Below are 17481 nucleotides of genomic sequence, written 5' to 3' on the forward strand. Positions count from 1 at the left end.
GATTAATTCGTCATATATCTGATTTACAACGTTATCAAGGTACGACATTTATAGATGGTAATTTAGAATTTCAAATACATAATGGAATTCCAAATATTATTGAAGAATTAACAAATGCCTTTGGATTAGTTGAAGAGATATCGGGTTATTTAAAAATAACCCACTCATTTCCAATAGTATCATTGGATTTTTTCAAAAGCCTACGAATTATAGGTGGTAAATATGTTGAGGTAGCTGGGGCTAGTATTATTGCTCTTGATAATCCAAATTTATCAAGTTTATTTCCTGAATCACAAAAAGTTAAAGTTTTAAATGGTCGGTTATTTTTTCACTACAACCCGCGACTGTGTATGTCTAAAATAATAAGTTTTGCTAAATCGGCTGGTATTAAAAATTATACAGAAATAGAAGTTCAACCAGATTCAAATGGTGAAAAAGTTGCATGTGATATTGTTAATATAAATTTGACAATTAAACAAAAAGGACCAAATAATGTGGATTTAGAATGGGAAATTTATAAACCAAGTGAAGGACAACGTTTACTGAGTTACCTATTGAGTTATGTTGAGACGAATAACGAAAATGTTACTTTCGAAGGTAATTCTTGTGGTGATAAACACTGGCGAGTATTGGATGTTGAAATTCCAATCAATCATGAAAATTGAAATTTTTTTTCTTTTTTTAAATTTTGAATTTAAAATTTTCAAAGGAAAAAAATAGAAATGTTATCTATAAATATAAACAAAGGTGAAATTTCGAGTGTAACTAATAAAATTGTCATCTATTATTTAAATTGATCGAGAGCTGTAAATTATTGTTTCGATTTATTTATAGACCATCAATCACCGAACCTCGATAAAACGATGTAATAAACATGATTTTATGATGATCGTTAAAAAATTGATTTAAAATACAATCAAAAATATTATTTTATTTTTTCTTAATTAAGACGTAGACAATTAAGACAACTATAATTCTCCGCATGATTTTTTATCGTTCGATTCGATCAATTATTTATTATGAAACAAATAACTTTTATTAAAACTTATAATGATCAATAAAAAAAAATATTAAAAAAAAAACAATAAAAATTATTTATCGACGAATATCGTGGGATAATAAAATACTAATTTTTTGTTTTATTTATTACTTATTATTTGTTTATTTTATAAATTTTTTTCCTACATTTATCGAGTCATTAATTCAGCAATTATCATTCAAAATAAATAGCCCTAATTCAATATTTTATTTATACGATAAATTACACATAGTAATTGAAATTTCATAACTACACGATTAAAAAGTATCGACGAAAGTTATTATATCGTTAGAAATAAATCTTTCGTTATCGTGATACCTTGTCGCTGAAAGCTACTGTGTGTAAGCGATTTAACATTAGTAATTCAAGAAGTTTTCATCATATGAAAAAATAATAAAAGTGTAAATTACTTATAATTATAATTATTATTTACATTTTAAATAATAAATTAATAGGATATGACTCCGGACCTGTGTTTACCGATTTTGTTAGCACTTGGAACGTCTCGTCGTTCTACACAGCCTCTTTGTAAGTCTTGTCTCTTAAAATTTAATAATTACTTTAATTACATCCTTATTATTAATAATGTCAGCTAAGATTAACTATTAATTAACCGTAATATAATCAATAGTACAAGTGAGTTGTAAAGAAAAAAAACTCACAAATTATTGATTACGCAAATAAAAATATAAAAATGAAATTAATAATAAAAATTAATATGTCTAAAAGAATTATGTTTCAATAGTTATATTTTTGATGCAATAATTCAACAAATTATTCACACGTCCAAGTAACAATAGGTACTGTTGTAATGCTTAAATAACGATATCATGAAACGCATTGATATTTTTTTTTAGTATTTTTCTTACTTCGTTGGTAAAACATTTAATTATTCATAAACCAGGTCATAAATATATTTAACTATGCAATTGATTGCTGTTTAATTGTAAATATTATAACTTTACATGAAAAATTGTTTTTTTTCTTTTTGTTTTAATTCTGTAGTAATCAATGAGTAATAAAATTCGATAATATTTCAAAAACTATAAAATAAATAATAATGAAATGGAGTATTTTACTGTGTCTTTGGTTTTTAAGTTCATTAAATTCAACGGGAAATGGAACAAATTATTACGATCGTTTGGAAGATGATGGTTATTACAACGACAGTAGATTTGGTAATTTTAAAAAATATATTATTCAGTGAAATTTGTAAAAACGATGCAGAAATATGACTTCACCTATTTTAATATGTTTACAATTTTTATGTGGCTCAAGGGTTTGATTTTGTTTCTATGAATTAATTTTAAGACAAAAGTAATGTAAATTTTAAAACTGAAAAAAGATTATAATTGCTACGGCTAATTTTTTAGTTTTTTTTTTTTCACGATTCAAATTTTTGAAACGGGTTCGCTTTTGTAAAAATTAAGATTTAAAATAAAAAATTAATCATTACATTCAGTCTGATGTTAAAATATCTAGTTCTTTACGAATATTTTGAGACCTGTTTTATGGCTCGTCTTCAAACTACTCTTCAATCACCGCAAAAAAATATTACAATTGGTATATTAGTATAGAAAAAATCGTCAACACAATATTAAAAATTTTACATTGTAAAAAAAATTGTGTTAAAATAAACTCACACCGGTGTAGCGGTGCGACTTAGCGGTGTTATCCAATCAGTGTACAAGTGAAGTAAATTAAGTGCGATTGAGATATCAGAGTGTGAGCATAATTGTTTTAAAAGCTACAAAACAGAAAAAAAATATAAAAATGTTTCGTTGAAATAACGATTTTATGGTAAATTGATAAAACCGCATTCACTCCAAGAGATTTTTACAGATTATAAATAAACGTTTGAATTCATTAATTTTATCACCAGTAATCTTAAGAAAAAATTCAATACTTCCATATTTGTCAATTAAATATGATTTGATACATTTTTTTAACTTCAGTATAAGATAAAACTTCTTTCGAGCCTGAAAACTTAAAATCGTTAACTCTTTTCCAGATTTTTTTTTAAAATAGGTGTAGTCTTACTTTCGCATATTCACTAATTTTTTTTCAATACACTGTAAAAAGTCACCGAGGTAAGTCCAAGTGGTGTAGGTGTTAAAATCGGCGGTGTTAAATTTCAGCACCGAAAGCCGTGTAAAAAAAACGCCGCCGGCGGTGTAAATATTCTGTACAGGTGTTAAAAAAAATTATCCGGTGTTAAAATAACACCGCTGCTGGTGTAAATATTCTATACCGGTGTTAAAATAACGCCGCCGCCGGTGTAGATATTCTTTACCGGTGTTAAAACATTTTACTTGGTGAATATTTTTACTTACTCGATCACTATACTTGTTAATAAATGATATTTTTTATTAATTTTCATAAAGAACTGACATTTTTTGTGTTTTATAATCTTTAAAGTTAATACTTCAAGCGAACACAGTTTATACTGCTTTTACACCGATATTACTCCGTTTTTACACCGGTTACCCCGCTTTTACACCGATTTTACTCCGTTTTTATACCGGTTACCCCGATTTAACACCGGTGAATTACTCCTCCTACACCGGTGTAATTTTTCTTTAACACCGGGCGGAGTTAAAATGAGTCCATTTTTAACACCGCTCTTTTTACAGTGTATGTAATAAAATAATAACTGTTAAAAAAAGTTGATAAATGTTACTGATTAAAGTTAATATGCCATTATTTATAGAATTTAATAGTGGAAGAAGATCAGAAGACGAGGTTGTACAACGAATTTTTTTTAACGTGAAAACAGATGTTTATTATATAAAAAAACAAATAACTATTTTGAGTCATCAATCGAATATAATAATTTCTAATATGTCTCATTTAATGAACAATATCGATGAGCTTGAAAGTATAAGAAGATCATTATCCGAAATGACTGCAAATATTACTCAACTTTATTCAGATATGAAAAAAAATCATAAGGGAATGAAAAATAAATACAATATTTTAAAATTCAATGTTAGTGATGTTACTCAACGATTTGATTTGGCTGAATCATTATGGCCTGGTGTATTGAGTCAACTAAATGTAACAATTAATCGGATAAATGATTTGTCTGTTAGTCACGAGCAACTGAAACAAATAACACTTCAACAAGGACATATGCTCAATTCAGGAGTTGGAAGATTGGAACAAAAAATTGACGCTTCATTAACGTCTTACAATATAGAATTATCAAAACTTCGTAATGACATAGTTGGCTATGTTCTTAATGTTGGAGATCAAGTGTTGGAAGTACAGAAAGTAGCGGATAAACTTAAAGAATGTAGTTGTTCATCTCCTTCTGGTAAATTTTTCAATCCAAGATATTCCGATCATTCTAATGCAAAAACTTACCTACTGACCTCTAATCAAAATAAATTATCATTTAATCCATATTCTCCCAATCTACAATTAGATCTTTCAAATTTAATATCAAATATTTCAAAAATTGAAAATCAAATTAATCGTCCTGTCGGAATTATCGGCGGTATGGGTAGTTTTTTAATATTTTCAAATTTACCCTTTGCAATGGTTAGCAATATATCAACTAGTATTAACATTTCTGGAAACATACCTCCACCCGAACTTATGCCTTCACCATCATTAACAACTTCTTTTACTTCATCTTCATATGGAATTACAGGTCCAACGGGACCATCACCACCACCTGGATTTAGTACAACTTCATTTACTGGACTATATCCTGGAGTAACATCAGAAACTATTATACCAACTTATGGCCCACCAAGTTATGTGCCACCAGAACCTCCCTATACACAGGCACCACCATATACACAGGCTCCACCATATACACCGGCTCCACCATATACACAAGCTCCACCATATACACAGGCTCCACCATATACACAAGCTCCGCCATATACACAGGCTCCGCCATATACACAGGCTCCACCATATACACAAGCTCCGCCATATACACAAGCTCCGCCATATACACAAGCTCCGCCATATACACAAGCTCCACCATATACACAAATTCCACCATACACACAGTCTCCACCACATACCTCAACACTTCCGGGTGAACAAATATCTACAACTTGTTATCCCATAAGTCCGGGATCGACTCATCGACCAATGCTACTGCAACCTTTAATACCACTTGGATTTGAAGGCCCATTCAAAGACATGTGTGTTTGTATGTGCTCATGCCCTTGTACATGTCCAACATTTTCTGTAACATTATTTCCTCAACAATACTCGAGAGAATTAAGAACATGGATGAATTTGTACTACTTATCACATGGAATCCATAAAATGCCTTCAGAATGTAGTTGTCTTTGTGCATGTCCTTGTGATGGAAGTGATCTTGTTACACCAGCTCCATCAGTAACCAGCACAATTACTTCAACAACTCAACCAACAATAGCACATCACCCTTCTGTAGAAACAACTCATCATTGGACAACACAAAGTATTCATATCGACATTGATGTTGACGGAAGCGTTGGAGGATGGCCTCCTAACACTAACCTTCCAAATCATTCGAGTTCAACTCCTCGACCACAAAAGAATCAAACAGATATCATACAAACATTATTAGTAAACATGTGTGAGAAAATTGATAAACTTGACGGAAAAATAGAAAGTTTAAAACTATCATTATTAAAGGAAGTGACTATTAGTAAGCAAACAATATTAACATATGTTGATGAAAGAGTTGATGAAGTAAAACGCCATCTTTCCGATGTAAATACTTCGAATTTCCGTCTTAGTTATGATAATAAAAACACAACAATCATAATGCATATGGAGATGAGACATAAATTTGTTGAAACGTATCATTTAATAAAAATGGTGTCTGATGTATTAGCTAAATTTAAACGTGACTTTGATATGCTACGTAAGTTATTTCATGTTTTAAATCAGTTATAAAATAAAATAGCTTATAATTAAACGTTATTTGATTTTTATAGAGTCAAAACTAACATCAAAAAATCAAAACCATGATCATTCTAAAGTTCCGAATGGAGATTATCAAGGTTCATTTGATCCACATGATCTTAATAATCCCAACAATTGGCGCCTATTGGATGATAATAGTATTAATGAAAACAAAACAATGAAAAAGTTATTAAATAAACTACAGAATACTAGTAGTAATGTAACTGATGAACACAAAAAAGACGACATTGACTCGGTTAACGAATTAAAATATTTAAAAAATGGGACTAGCCTATAGATAGAGGTGTGAAGTTATTTTATGAATTGAATTGTATTAAATAATTTGAACAATATTATCGTATTTTAACAAGGTAATAAAAACTCGTCCCGAAAAAAATTATGAAAATGCGTCATGTAGAACTTTTGAATTTGAGACAGAACTTCAAGTTTAACTTTTTTCGATGGATAACTTTACATAAACAAATTCAAAGTCAGATGAGAATATTTTTTCTGCCCTCCGGCCGGAAAGTAGCAACTTTTGGGCCGCTGCCCTGAACGAAGTTGCAACTTTCCGGCTTCTTCGGAGGAAAAATAGTGTACGCACCTTGGCCAGTAAAGAAGAAAGCCTCAGACCACATATTTGTCAGCCTCTGCCAACAATTACATGTGATCTGAGACTTTTCTTATTTTACTAGCCTAGGTATGTAATCTACTATTTAAAAATAATTCTCAAACCGTATTTTTTCTACATTCTTCTCAAGATCAGAAAAAATTTAAAAATCTCTATATTAGAACGAAAAAATGTAGTAACACGTTTTCAGAATTACGTTTTAAGAACCTTCTCATTTGACTCAAAATTCGCCCACATAAAGTTCAAAATTAACTATATTTTTTTACTATGAAAATCCTGAAAGTTCGATTTGCAGTTCTAATGGGACTCAAATGCATACATCCTATACTGTAATTAGTATATTACACACCTAGGGCAGTAAAGTAAGAAAGCCTCAGATCACATGTTTCTGAGACATTTCTTACTTTACTGCCCTAGGTTTGTAATATACTATTTGGTGTGAAAATGGTCCTCAAGAACTTTTCACGGTCTACTTGACCATAAGCAGCTAAAAATTTTAACACTAAATCATTCACACTACACTGCGGACTTTAAATTTTTACAATGTATACATGTCAAACTTTTTGGGAATCTTTTTGGAACGAACTTTTTTTTCACGGGAAATTCTAAAATAATAGAGCGGATATTCAAATATATTTTTACAACAGACATTTATGAGATATAATACATTAATATGTTGTTAATTTTTTTTATTTTATATCGCTTTATAATTTATGCTGAATTAATTATTAAGTTAATTATCTACGTCGTTAGAGAATCAACTTTACTAAAAATAACCTTGATGAGTCAAAAAAGTATTGTAATACAATAATAATTAAATATATAAGTTTATTTATAAGATGCTAACAATTTAGTGTTATAATTATATAAGGAATTATGAATAAAATTTAATCTTGGCTGACATTTTTTTAATAACTGAAACAAACTATTCATTATTTACTTACTTTAGTTGATAAAATAATTTTTTTTTAATTTACTAATAATTTATCTGTAAAATGCCATATTTTACTGTTAATTTTGTAGACTATTCATCAGAAGTTATTGATACATCAGATATTGATGATGATGCAAGCGATGAAAATTTAATAGGGGAAATTCTTGATGATAATGAATCTGATGAGTCAGATGAATTAATGGAACTTGATACTACTTATAGCCATCATGTAAATCACCATTTACAAAATAATGAATTAGGTAACATGTATTTAGAAGAGAATGATCAAAAGTAAATCAAGATGGGTTGTAGAAAATATAAATTTTTTTTATGATATTTAATTATTTAAATCATTTTTTTGTTTTTGATAAATTCATTATCATGAAATCTTTGTACTTGTAGCTGTATAACATTTGATGCAACGGATTTTTTATGTCATAATTATGCAAATTTGATATTACATGCGCACGATTCTCGATCATAATATTCTATCGTTATAACCCTTGATAAAAAAATTTGTGACAATTATCGACAATCGACAAACATCTTCGTATATTTTTTAGTCTTAAATATAAATGATAAACAAAAAAATTTTAACTGTGGAATTGAAAGAAAATTTCGTCATAATGATTTTAGATAAAAATAAAATTTTATCGAACCAAAATAATTAATAAGCTCTAATTACAATGAAATAAATGCAGCCGTGTCTATACTAAATATATAACTATGTAGCAAAGTTTCACATGACTACAGCTCTCCCTTTATCGCGCGCAACTACACTGAGAAAAAAATTTTCTTCTGACAACTAAATTTTAGTTATGACAACAAAATGATTTGATTGCCCATTGCCAATTATATATTTGGTTTTTTTAACTAAATATTTTATAATCCACCAACAAAACGAATTATTAGAAACTATAAAATATTTAGTAAAGATAATTACGCGTTAAGTAGCAAGCATAAAATCAAATTGATTACCTGTAGAGCTTATAAAATAGTCATTATGAAATATATTAGTGAACCTTAGAGAATGAGTTATTAATAATAATTAAATATTATTTTAAAGTGACAGAATATTTATTCAACAATTTAATCAATGCAAATTTAGAAAAATTATTTATTTTCTTGATACATTCTTTTTTTTTTTTTGTACTATGACAAAAATTGTTCAGGGAAACATTAATATTAAACATTAATGTCATAGTGTAATACGGGATACCCCTGTACAGGGGTTTGATAGTAATATATGTATTAATATCAAAAAAGAGTTAGCGTCACTCTGCTAATTCGTAGTGGGTAACCCGTTTCATAAATGCTTCAAGTTGGGAATATAATAACTCTGAAATAAGTTTCTTACCAGGGACACTACAAGCTATGGGCGCGATCTAGTGGCGAGCACCGTACTACTTCCGCTGTTTCTGCCTAGCACCATAACTTCCTCTCCACCATATTTATCTTTTCTCCCGAAAAATTTTTGTCTTAGTTTTAGTCTTGATGCAAGCCAAAAATAAAAAGTTCATTTTAGGTAAAAGAAAAAAAAATTTTTTTTTACTTCATACTTATACATATATTATTTTATTAACTTCGAACAAATATATATTTATTCTAAATGAATATATTTTTCAGTTTCTAAGTAATATTTATTAGAGTTAATATAATAATATTTTGCTTTAATATTTGAGTTTGTTGGCACTATAAAATAATTTAGTTGTCTATTAAATAAATATTTTCTTAACTTTACCAAATGATTTTATTAACTTAGTGAGAGGAATATTAATGTCAACCAAATAAAGTCTATTAAATCATTTGTTAAAAATGATAAAATAGATTATGTTGACGTAAAAAAATTTAGTTGTCCCAAATAAATATTAGTTCAACAAAATTTAACAAAACCAAATTAATTGTCCGAAGAGAAATATTTTCTCAGCGTGGGATTCGAACCCACGCCTGGCCAGTGAACAAGTTCGAGAGCCTCAAGTCCTACGCCTTAGAGTGCTCGGCCATGATCACCAGTTAACAACATGATTATACTCGCAGCAAATGAAACACCACCACACGTTGCGACAACGCATTACTTTTTACTTTCTGTTGCTCATATGATACGCACACTCGTCATTAGTTTTAATTTTTTACTTCTCGAAAATTGAACTTTCATAACAGGGCTTACAAAAAATACTGTATTCTACTAAAGATGGACTAAGAAGCAAACATGACAATCATGATCACGCCATATTTACTTCAAGGTTATAATAAATTGATCATAAGCCTTACGCTCATGTCGTGATAACATGATTGTCAAATTATTTGCTGCTTAGTACACATGTAGCATAAACGACTATTATTTAAGCATGTAAATAGGGGAGGGTGGGGCAGAGCGGCCCCCCTGAAATTTTGACCAAAAAAAAAATTTTTTTTTTTCGACTAATTACTATAAATCCGATATGTTTGCGCATTTTTACCCCTACGCATGACATTTGGGGCAAAATGGACAAGCCCAAAATTTTGAAAAAGTGATTTTTTCATATTTTTATCGTCAAATTAAAAAAAAATTATTATAATTCCACATTTCTAGCCCTACGCATAACACCTGGGGCAAAATGGACCAGCCGAAACTTCCGAAAAAATTATTTTTTCATATTTTTCGGCCGTTTCTCTATGTAAGAGGCAAATTTGGTCACTAAAAATTTATAAAAATTAAATTTTTTTTTTTAGTTGATAAATTTTTGAAATAAAGTAAAATTATAGAATTAATTTTTTTTTTATTTAATAACAATTAGTAATTAAGGTAATCGAGAGTGAACGATTTTTTACGCTTTAAAAAATTTTTTTCGAGTAATATAAAACCAAAAATAGTTGTCAAGAGAAAGAAATACATTTTTAATGATGAAAACAATTTAAAAAAAAAAAAACGAAAAAAAAAACTTTTTTCATCACTTTTTAAAGGGGGGCCGCTCTGCCCCACAAAAAAAAAAAATTTTTTTCAGAATTTTGGCAAAATGTCCATAAATTTGTTCGAAATAGGACAAAAGTAAAGTGTTCTTATGGTTGAAAGCCACAAAAAATAATAATTGGCTTAGGGGGGCCGCTCTGCCCCACCCTCCCCTACTCGTGTAAAAAAAAGGTTGGTCTAATAATTTTCATAACCATAAACTTCCAAACTTGAGACAATTCTGAACTGAGTTAATCATTTTTGAAAAAATTCAAGAGTAAAAGAGAATTTCCCTCTGAATACATTTTAGGAACGTTTTTCTTTATTTAAGCAATAGTAATTGCATTTGAAAATTTCGCTAGTTTGAAAAAGATTAAAAAGAAAAGACTTTAAAACTTCAAAATTTCAAATTTTCTACTCTTGAATTTTTTTTAAGTTCCAAAATGATTAACTTAAAGTTCACCTAACGGACCCAAATTACGGTAGGTTTACTGCAATTTACGGTGATTTTACCGTCATTTACGGTACCCCACAGTAAACTACCGATTTACCGTAAATTACGGTAATAAGGTAATCCACCCGAATGCCTACGGTAGATATACCGTATTCTGCGGTAAAATTACGGTAAAATTACCGTAGTTTACGGTAAACCCGCCGTAATTTAAGGTAAACCCACCGTAATTTATGGTAAACCCACCTAATTTACCCATTTGCCATAAATTACGGCAAATTACGCTAAATCTGCTCAAATTTTACGGTAATTTGCGGGAAACATACGGTAAATCCGGTCTGCTAGGGTCACAGTCATCTCAAATTTGGAGCTTTACTGTTATGAACATTTTTGGAACTAGCTATTTGTACATCGGTAATCGCTAAAAATTCACTCGATTTTTATTCCCAATTTGTTATATTTTTTAAAGCATTAAGAATTATAATAATTACGATTTTATGATATAACTTACATTTGAATCATTTCTCGACCCATCTTGTCTTGTTTCTTGATAAATTAATGGTATATTTTTTCATTGATAATTTATAAAAAATAATGCAATAAATATATGTCTCTTATTTTTTCAGATCGAGCAGTTGGAAAAGTTAGTAACTATCCTAATTTGAATTCTTACTATAAAAATCATATAAATTCATATTTGAAACAATATGAAGTACGACCATCATTAGCTTATCGTTTTCCAGCAAATAATATTCGACATAGAAAAAAAATTCGACACCATATATCAAATAATGTTTATAATAATTATCCACCTGTTAAACTGAACCATATAGTCGCTCAAAAAGGCAAACCTTATGCATATTCATACAGCGATGGACATGGTACAAATTTTAATGTCAATGTTCATCGTCGTATGTTTTATCCATTAGTTAAAGAGAATTTGGACAACAATCAATTAAATAATGACTTCGACACAAATATTTTACAAGCAATCGAAGATCAAAATTAAAAGAATTAATTAATGAAGTTATTAATAAAATTAAATTTTTTATTATCAAAATAAATATTTATTAGTTATTAATAATTAAAATCGATATTTATGAATAATAAAATTTTACTATTAATTATTTATTTTTTTCAATCATTTTTCTATTCTTACTATCGTAATTTTTTTTTAGTCCTTGAAAACTTTTTTTTTTCATTAATTTTTTTTTCAAGAATTCAAGTTTTTTTTTTACGGCTAATTTATGTTTATTTAATTTTTCTCCTGGCTGTTGTACATGAGTTTTATATGGTTTAGATAATGAATTATTGATCGTAGATCTTTTAATTCTTATCGGTAAATTTTCACTATCAAAATATAATTGGGGTGAAATTTTATAAATATCTTGCGATTTACTTTGATAATTAGATTGACTTAAATCTCTAGAGGATTGTTCTTCATTATTCAATGAATCATATCGACTTTTATCATTTAATTCATAATTACTCAGCAGACTTTCAGAATAATCGTTTGAGATCTTTACTTGCCGATCGTCATGATATGGCTTTATTATCAAGTTATTTTCTGAATTATGATTCGATTGCGTATCTCGACTTTTTTTATTATTGATATCATTTAAATTAACTTTTTTATTTTTTTCAAAGTCCACCGGATTAATATGCTTCATTGCGACCTCAGGATTCTGAAGAATTTTTTCAATTTCCTTGTAATCATTTACTTGTATATTTATCGGATAAACTTTTCGATTTGAGTTTATATTATCCACCGATGAATTATCATTATTTACACTTTCTTCTTTATTATTATTAAAATAATTTATATTTTCCACAGTCTTTACAGTTTTTTCAGGTAAATTTATTGCTGATCCATTAAAACATAATAAATATTCTTGACCATTTTTATCTATTTGTTGAGAACAATCAGGAATTGAATTATCCTTTGGCAAAGTATCAAAGCCTACATTTTTTGTGTTTGGAATAATATAATCATTGACTTTACTTTTCCTAATAGAACTTTCTGTAGTTCTTTGTAATTTTTCTTTACGATTATTATTAATTGCAAACCGATTTTCATTAATTACTTTACCTTTTTCAGAATTGATAACATCAAATGAACTTTTACTTTCTTTATGAAAGTTATTTGAAAATTTATTTTTGCATAACGATTTTATTTTATTACACTTTACGTCATTTACGTCTTTCCATTGATTTTTTTTATTTTTTGAAAAATTATATTGATTTTTCGATTGCAAGCGTTTTTCAATATTGCTACGATATTTTATTTGTTTCTTACTTTTTCCAAAATTTTTTCCAAACCGTCGGTGGTTGACAGTTTCATTTTTTATAATCTTCCAATTATTTAATTTCTTCCGATTATTTTTAAAAGAATTTTTTGATTTTGAAACCGATGAAATATCATTTTTCGTATTAATTAAATAGTGATTTTCAAATTTATTAATGCGTCGTTGTTGTTTGATTAGTTCAAGTTGACGTCTAAAGTCCAATGTCAATTGATCAATATTTAAATTACTGTCTGGATCTTCTGGTATCATAATCGATATTACGTCACCATTATTTCTAGACATATGTTTAGACCTTACGGGATTTTTATCTGTAATTTTATTTATTTTAAATGGAGTTTAAATTTTAAAAGGAAAATCACATAAATTAAAAATAACATTTTTACCTAACACTGGAATCGCTAAAGCTAGATGTAAATACAGCAATAAATTACAAATAATGATAATAATTTTTATAAATTTCATAGTGATTAGAATATCATTTATTGCTCAATTAATATCGATCAAATCTCTATTAAAAAACTTTAAAGACTGAATTGATTTTTTCTTAATGTTGAAATTATTTCATTGAAAGAAATTTAATCAACAATGAGATTTTAATTAGCTACTCTAATCACAAATTATTCAACAACTTCTTTTTATTACTGCAATATTATCAAACGAAGTTTATTATGAGCTTATGTTACAATAGGTATTTCAGTTATTTATTCTTAGTTTCATAAATTTATAGATCAAAGTTCACTATCGAAAATCAAGGTCTCATAAAACCGATAAAAATTTTTAAAAAACTTACTCAAGCTCATTTTTCAGTTTCAATCACTTTTTCAAAAATCTGATTAAATCATTTAATTAACAAGTTATAAGAGAAATTTTCCATAAACTAGAATTTTTCGTTATTGTTAACATTTTAAGTGACTGCCCTTTATCGCATGAGTAACCAACCTTAATAGATCTTCGAACTTAATTCCGGTAATCGTAGACACAGAAATGTACTCAATTTCGTCAAAATTTGTTGAAAATTTTAGATGCTATCATAATGACGACGCGTGTAATATTACATACAATTATATATAGGGGAGACCAGGGCACGAAGGCCCCCTTAAGCCGTTTTTTTCCTTTTGTGGTTTTTGACCATCAAATTCGTTTATATTCCTTCTATTTCGGAAGAATCATTCGAAATTTTGCAAAAAATGAAAAAAAAATTTTTTTTTTCTGGGGCACAAAAGCCCCCTCCCCAAAAAATTATAAAAAAAAATTTTTTTTATTTTCCGTCAAGTTATGACCTCTATAATGTTTTTATCATATTTTAGGTAAATATGTGATATGTGGGGTAAAATGGACCACTCGAAAAAAAGAATTGTAATGAAAAAATGATTTTTTTTTCATTTTCCGTCAAGTTATGACCTTTATAATGTTTTTATCATATTTTAGGTCAATATGTGATATGTAGGGCAAAATGGACCACTCAAAAAAAAAAATTGTAACAAAAAAATTAATTTGACGGAAAATGAAAAAAAAATAATTTTTTTGTTATAATTTTTTTTATCGAGTGGTCTATTTTACCCCTTATATCACATATTGACCTAAAATATGATAAAAACATTATAAAGGTCATAACTTGACGGAAAATGCAAAAAAAAATTTTTAGTTATAATTTTTTTTTCGGGTGGTCCATTTACCCCACATATCACATATTGACTTAAAATGTGATAAAAACAGTGTAGGAGTCATAACTTGACGGAAATCAAAAAAAATTTTTTTACCTAATTTTTGAGGGGGGCTTTCGTACCCCAGGGGGCCGTAGCACCCCGGTCTTCCCTATACTTATCTCTACATAAAAGAGGGGGGGGGGGGTTAATGGGCCACCTAAGAAAAAAGTCAATAATGGCCACAGGGCCCATAATTGGTCCCTCTTTCTCGACAACTTTTTAAGCCAATGATATGATAAAATTTTACAAATGCTGCACCATGAGGACAAATACCGTAGTTAGATTCTTATGACATCTACCTTATAATAATTAAATTATATTATGTAATAATTATGCATGAATGTTACCATATATTTTTGATCATATGACGCTTTTTCTGAGTTATACTTTTTCATATATAGATTATTGTCTACCACCAAATCATAACAATAATTATAAGTATATTATATAGATTACTATATAATATACTTATAATTATTGTTAATAAATTCGTAATTTCATTAAAAGATTACAAACTAAGTCAGCTATCTTATTCAATGCATGTAAATATTGCACAAGCGGAAAAGACATTTTTGACATTAAGTAAGTGATATTGAGTTTTAAAAATAGTTATACTATTTTTTTCATTAATTTAAATTTTTCAAGAACTCATTGAATATCATTATTATAATTATTATTATTATTATAAAATATTTGTGTATTAACAATTTTATTTTTTCTTTGCTAATAAAAATGAAGTAACTTACGATGCATATAATTATTAACACAATGCATTTAACCGCAGATAATGATAAAACAATACATAATTCGATATCTTATCAAACAGTTTTTCTACTTGAAAAATATTATTGACGTCTTTTTGTCTCCATCACTTTTTTACATGTAAATTGTGTTAGTTGTTGTTGTACCAGTATATTCAACTTTAAGGTGATTAGTTTCATATATACAATTTTTGAGGTCAAAAAAACCGGTATATAAATTATATTTAATAATTTCATAATTACAAAAAAAGCAATAAATTATAAAATAATTTATAACTTCATATTATTATTACTACAAGAATTAATAGTTAATATTATATATTTATTTGAATGATGTACGAAGATATTAAATTTTTTAAAGAAAACAAAATAAAAGTTTAATGCTGAACTTGTTGCACTCTGCGTCATTACTGTAGAAAGGTTAGATGGATAAGTGATACAAAAAAAATCAACGATGTAAGTTAAAATAATCATTAAGTTAGAGTTTTTACTGTAATAAAAAATACCAGATTAATATCTGGTATTTTTTATTACAGTAAAAACGATTAATATCGATAATTATTTTTGTTTATAAGTTCATTCTATACTCACAGTAGTGGTTTAAGTATGAAAATAAAAATTAATCATTATTTTTGTTCTAATGTATTGTAGTAATTACTATATTAATATCACTTATATAGCTTTTGTAATGTAAGTTTCTAAATTAATAGCTCTATACATTAATTATTTAATTGGATGAGTAATTTGAAGATAAACAGGAAGTTGTATTATATTTATTTATATATGAAAAATATATAGTTTTTGTGAATACCTTTTTAAAATTTATGACGCAATGGGATATTTCATCAGTGTACAAAAAAATTTGAAGTAAAAAAAGGACAAGTTATATCGCTGTTTCAATTTTCTTTCCATACTTCGTTGTAAACAACTAAGAGTTTGATCACTACCCGAGTAGATAAATTCCCAAAGTATGAGTTAATTGTATTGTATAGCTACAAAGTATTTTTTTTTATTAATTTAAAATATTTACAAGCTTTGTAAACATAAATGATTAATTCACCCTGCACTTCAAACCTATAATTGTTTAATCGGCTTATTACATTTATCAAATCAAAAGTAAGTGAATTTTTAATACAGTATACTGAGAGAAAAATTAACTGATATTTGATAAATTGATTTATCGAATATTCGACTGTATTTATTAAATACTATCCTACACATATCAAATATCGATCTTTCCATCGACTAAATATTAATAAATTGATATTAACATTTAATAGGTCGCTGATCAATATTTAGTAGAAATTTATTAATATTTAATAAACTTTTATCAACTATTGATATGTGAGATTTGTATATAGTATTAATGAGTGTGGTGGCGTTGTACCCTCTAACCTAATATATTGCCTTATACATGCGTTACAACTAACAAATTGTTTTTATGCTTGTTGAAATAATAAAAAAAAAAATAAAATAAAGTGTTATAGAAAAATGATTAAAAAAGTGGGGCTTGCTAAATTCCACCTAACCTATATTAACTAAACAAACTGCTTACATATCACGATAGTATATAAGATATGTAGAAACGTAAACTATAGATCAGTCTGTATTTATTAATATTTGATAAACCGCCGATCAATAATTGATAAACTGTTTATTAATATTTAATAAACTGTATTAATATTTGATAATGGCTGACTTGGGAAGAATCTAAGTAAGCTGTTTATCAAATATTGATAAATTTTGTTAATATTTGATAAATTCTTTTCTCAGTGTACAAGTATTTTTGCATTAATGTAACTTAAGC

General features: G+C 27.6%; 3 protein-coding genes across 3 annotated transcripts; 2 read left to right on the plus strand and 1 right to left on the minus strand.

Moving 5' to 3' along the window:
• Positions 1-1208: 1208 nt before the first annotated feature.
• LOC130669820 (uncharacterized) lies at positions 1209-11919 on the plus strand. The gene is made up of 3 exons (XM_057472916.1): positions 1209-1567; positions 7611-7781; positions 11528-11919. Exons 1-3 carry the CDS (start codon positions 1498-1500, stop codon positions 11908-11910), a joined length of 624 nt encoding a protein of 207 aa, XP_057328899.1. The 5' UTR covers positions 1209-1497; the 3' UTR covers positions 11911-11919.
• Positions 1626-7364, plus strand: LOC130669817 (uncharacterized). The gene is made up of 4 exons (XM_057472909.1): positions 1626-2217; positions 3750-4355; positions 4695-5915; positions 5989-7364. The coding sequence occupies exons 1-4, from the start codon at positions 2100-2102 to the stop codon at positions 6252-6254; spliced, it is 2211 nt and encodes a 736-aa protein (XP_057328892.1). The 5' UTR covers positions 1626-2099; the 3' UTR covers positions 6255-7364.
• A 106-nt stretch (positions 11920-12025) lies between the features above and the next one.
• Positions 12026-16037, minus strand: LOC130670561 (probable cyclin-dependent serine/threonine-protein kinase DDB_G0292550). Its single transcript, XM_057473978.1, has 2 exons — positions 15660-16037; positions 12026-13515 (listed from the first exon to the last, which is right to left on the minus strand). Exons 1-2 carry the CDS (start codon positions 15685-15687, stop codon positions 12026-12028), a joined length of 1518 nt encoding a protein of 505 aa, XP_057329961.1. The 5' UTR covers positions 15688-16037.
• Between the last annotated feature and the right edge of the window lie 1444 nt (positions 16038-17481).

The sequence above is a fragment of the Microplitis mediator genome, chromosome 6 (assembly GCF_029852145.1).
Source record: "Microplitis mediator isolate UGA2020A chromosome 6, iyMicMedi2.1, whole genome shotgun sequence".
NCBI classification, from domain to species: Eukaryota; Metazoa; Arthropoda; class Insecta; order Hymenoptera; family Braconidae; genus Microplitis; species Microplitis mediator.

Coding starts and splice junctions, on each gene's coding strand:
- LOC130669820 (XM_057472916.1), top strand. CDS start 1,498: ATGACTCCGGACCTGTGTTTACCGATTTTGTTAGCACTTGGAACGTCT. Junction 1,568..7,610: donor TCGTTCTACACAGCCTCTTT/GTAAGTCTTGTC, acceptor TTAATTTTGTAG/ACTATTCATCAGAAGTTATT. Junction 7,782..11,527: donor TTTACAAAATAATGAATTAG/GTAACATGTATT, acceptor TTATTTTTTCAG/ATCGAGCAGTTGGAAAAGTT.
- LOC130669817 (XM_057472909.1), top strand. CDS start 2,100: ATGAAATGGAGTATTTTACTGTGTCTTTGGTTTTTAAGTTCATTAAAT. Junction 4,356..4,694: donor TAGTTGTTCATCTCCTTCTG/GTAAATTTTTCA, acceptor ATGGAATTACAG/GTCCAACGGGACCATCACCA. Junction 5,916..5,988: donor ACGTGACTTTGATATGCTAC/GTAAGTTATTTC, acceptor TGATTTTTATAG/AGTCAAAACTAACATCAAAA.
- LOC130670561 (XM_057473978.1), bottom strand. CDS start 15,687: ATGCATTGTGTTAATAATTATATGCATC. Junction 13,516..15,659: donor TGTTAATAATTATATGCATC/GTAAGTTACTTC, acceptor ATAAAATTACAG/ATAAAAATCCCGTAAGGTCT.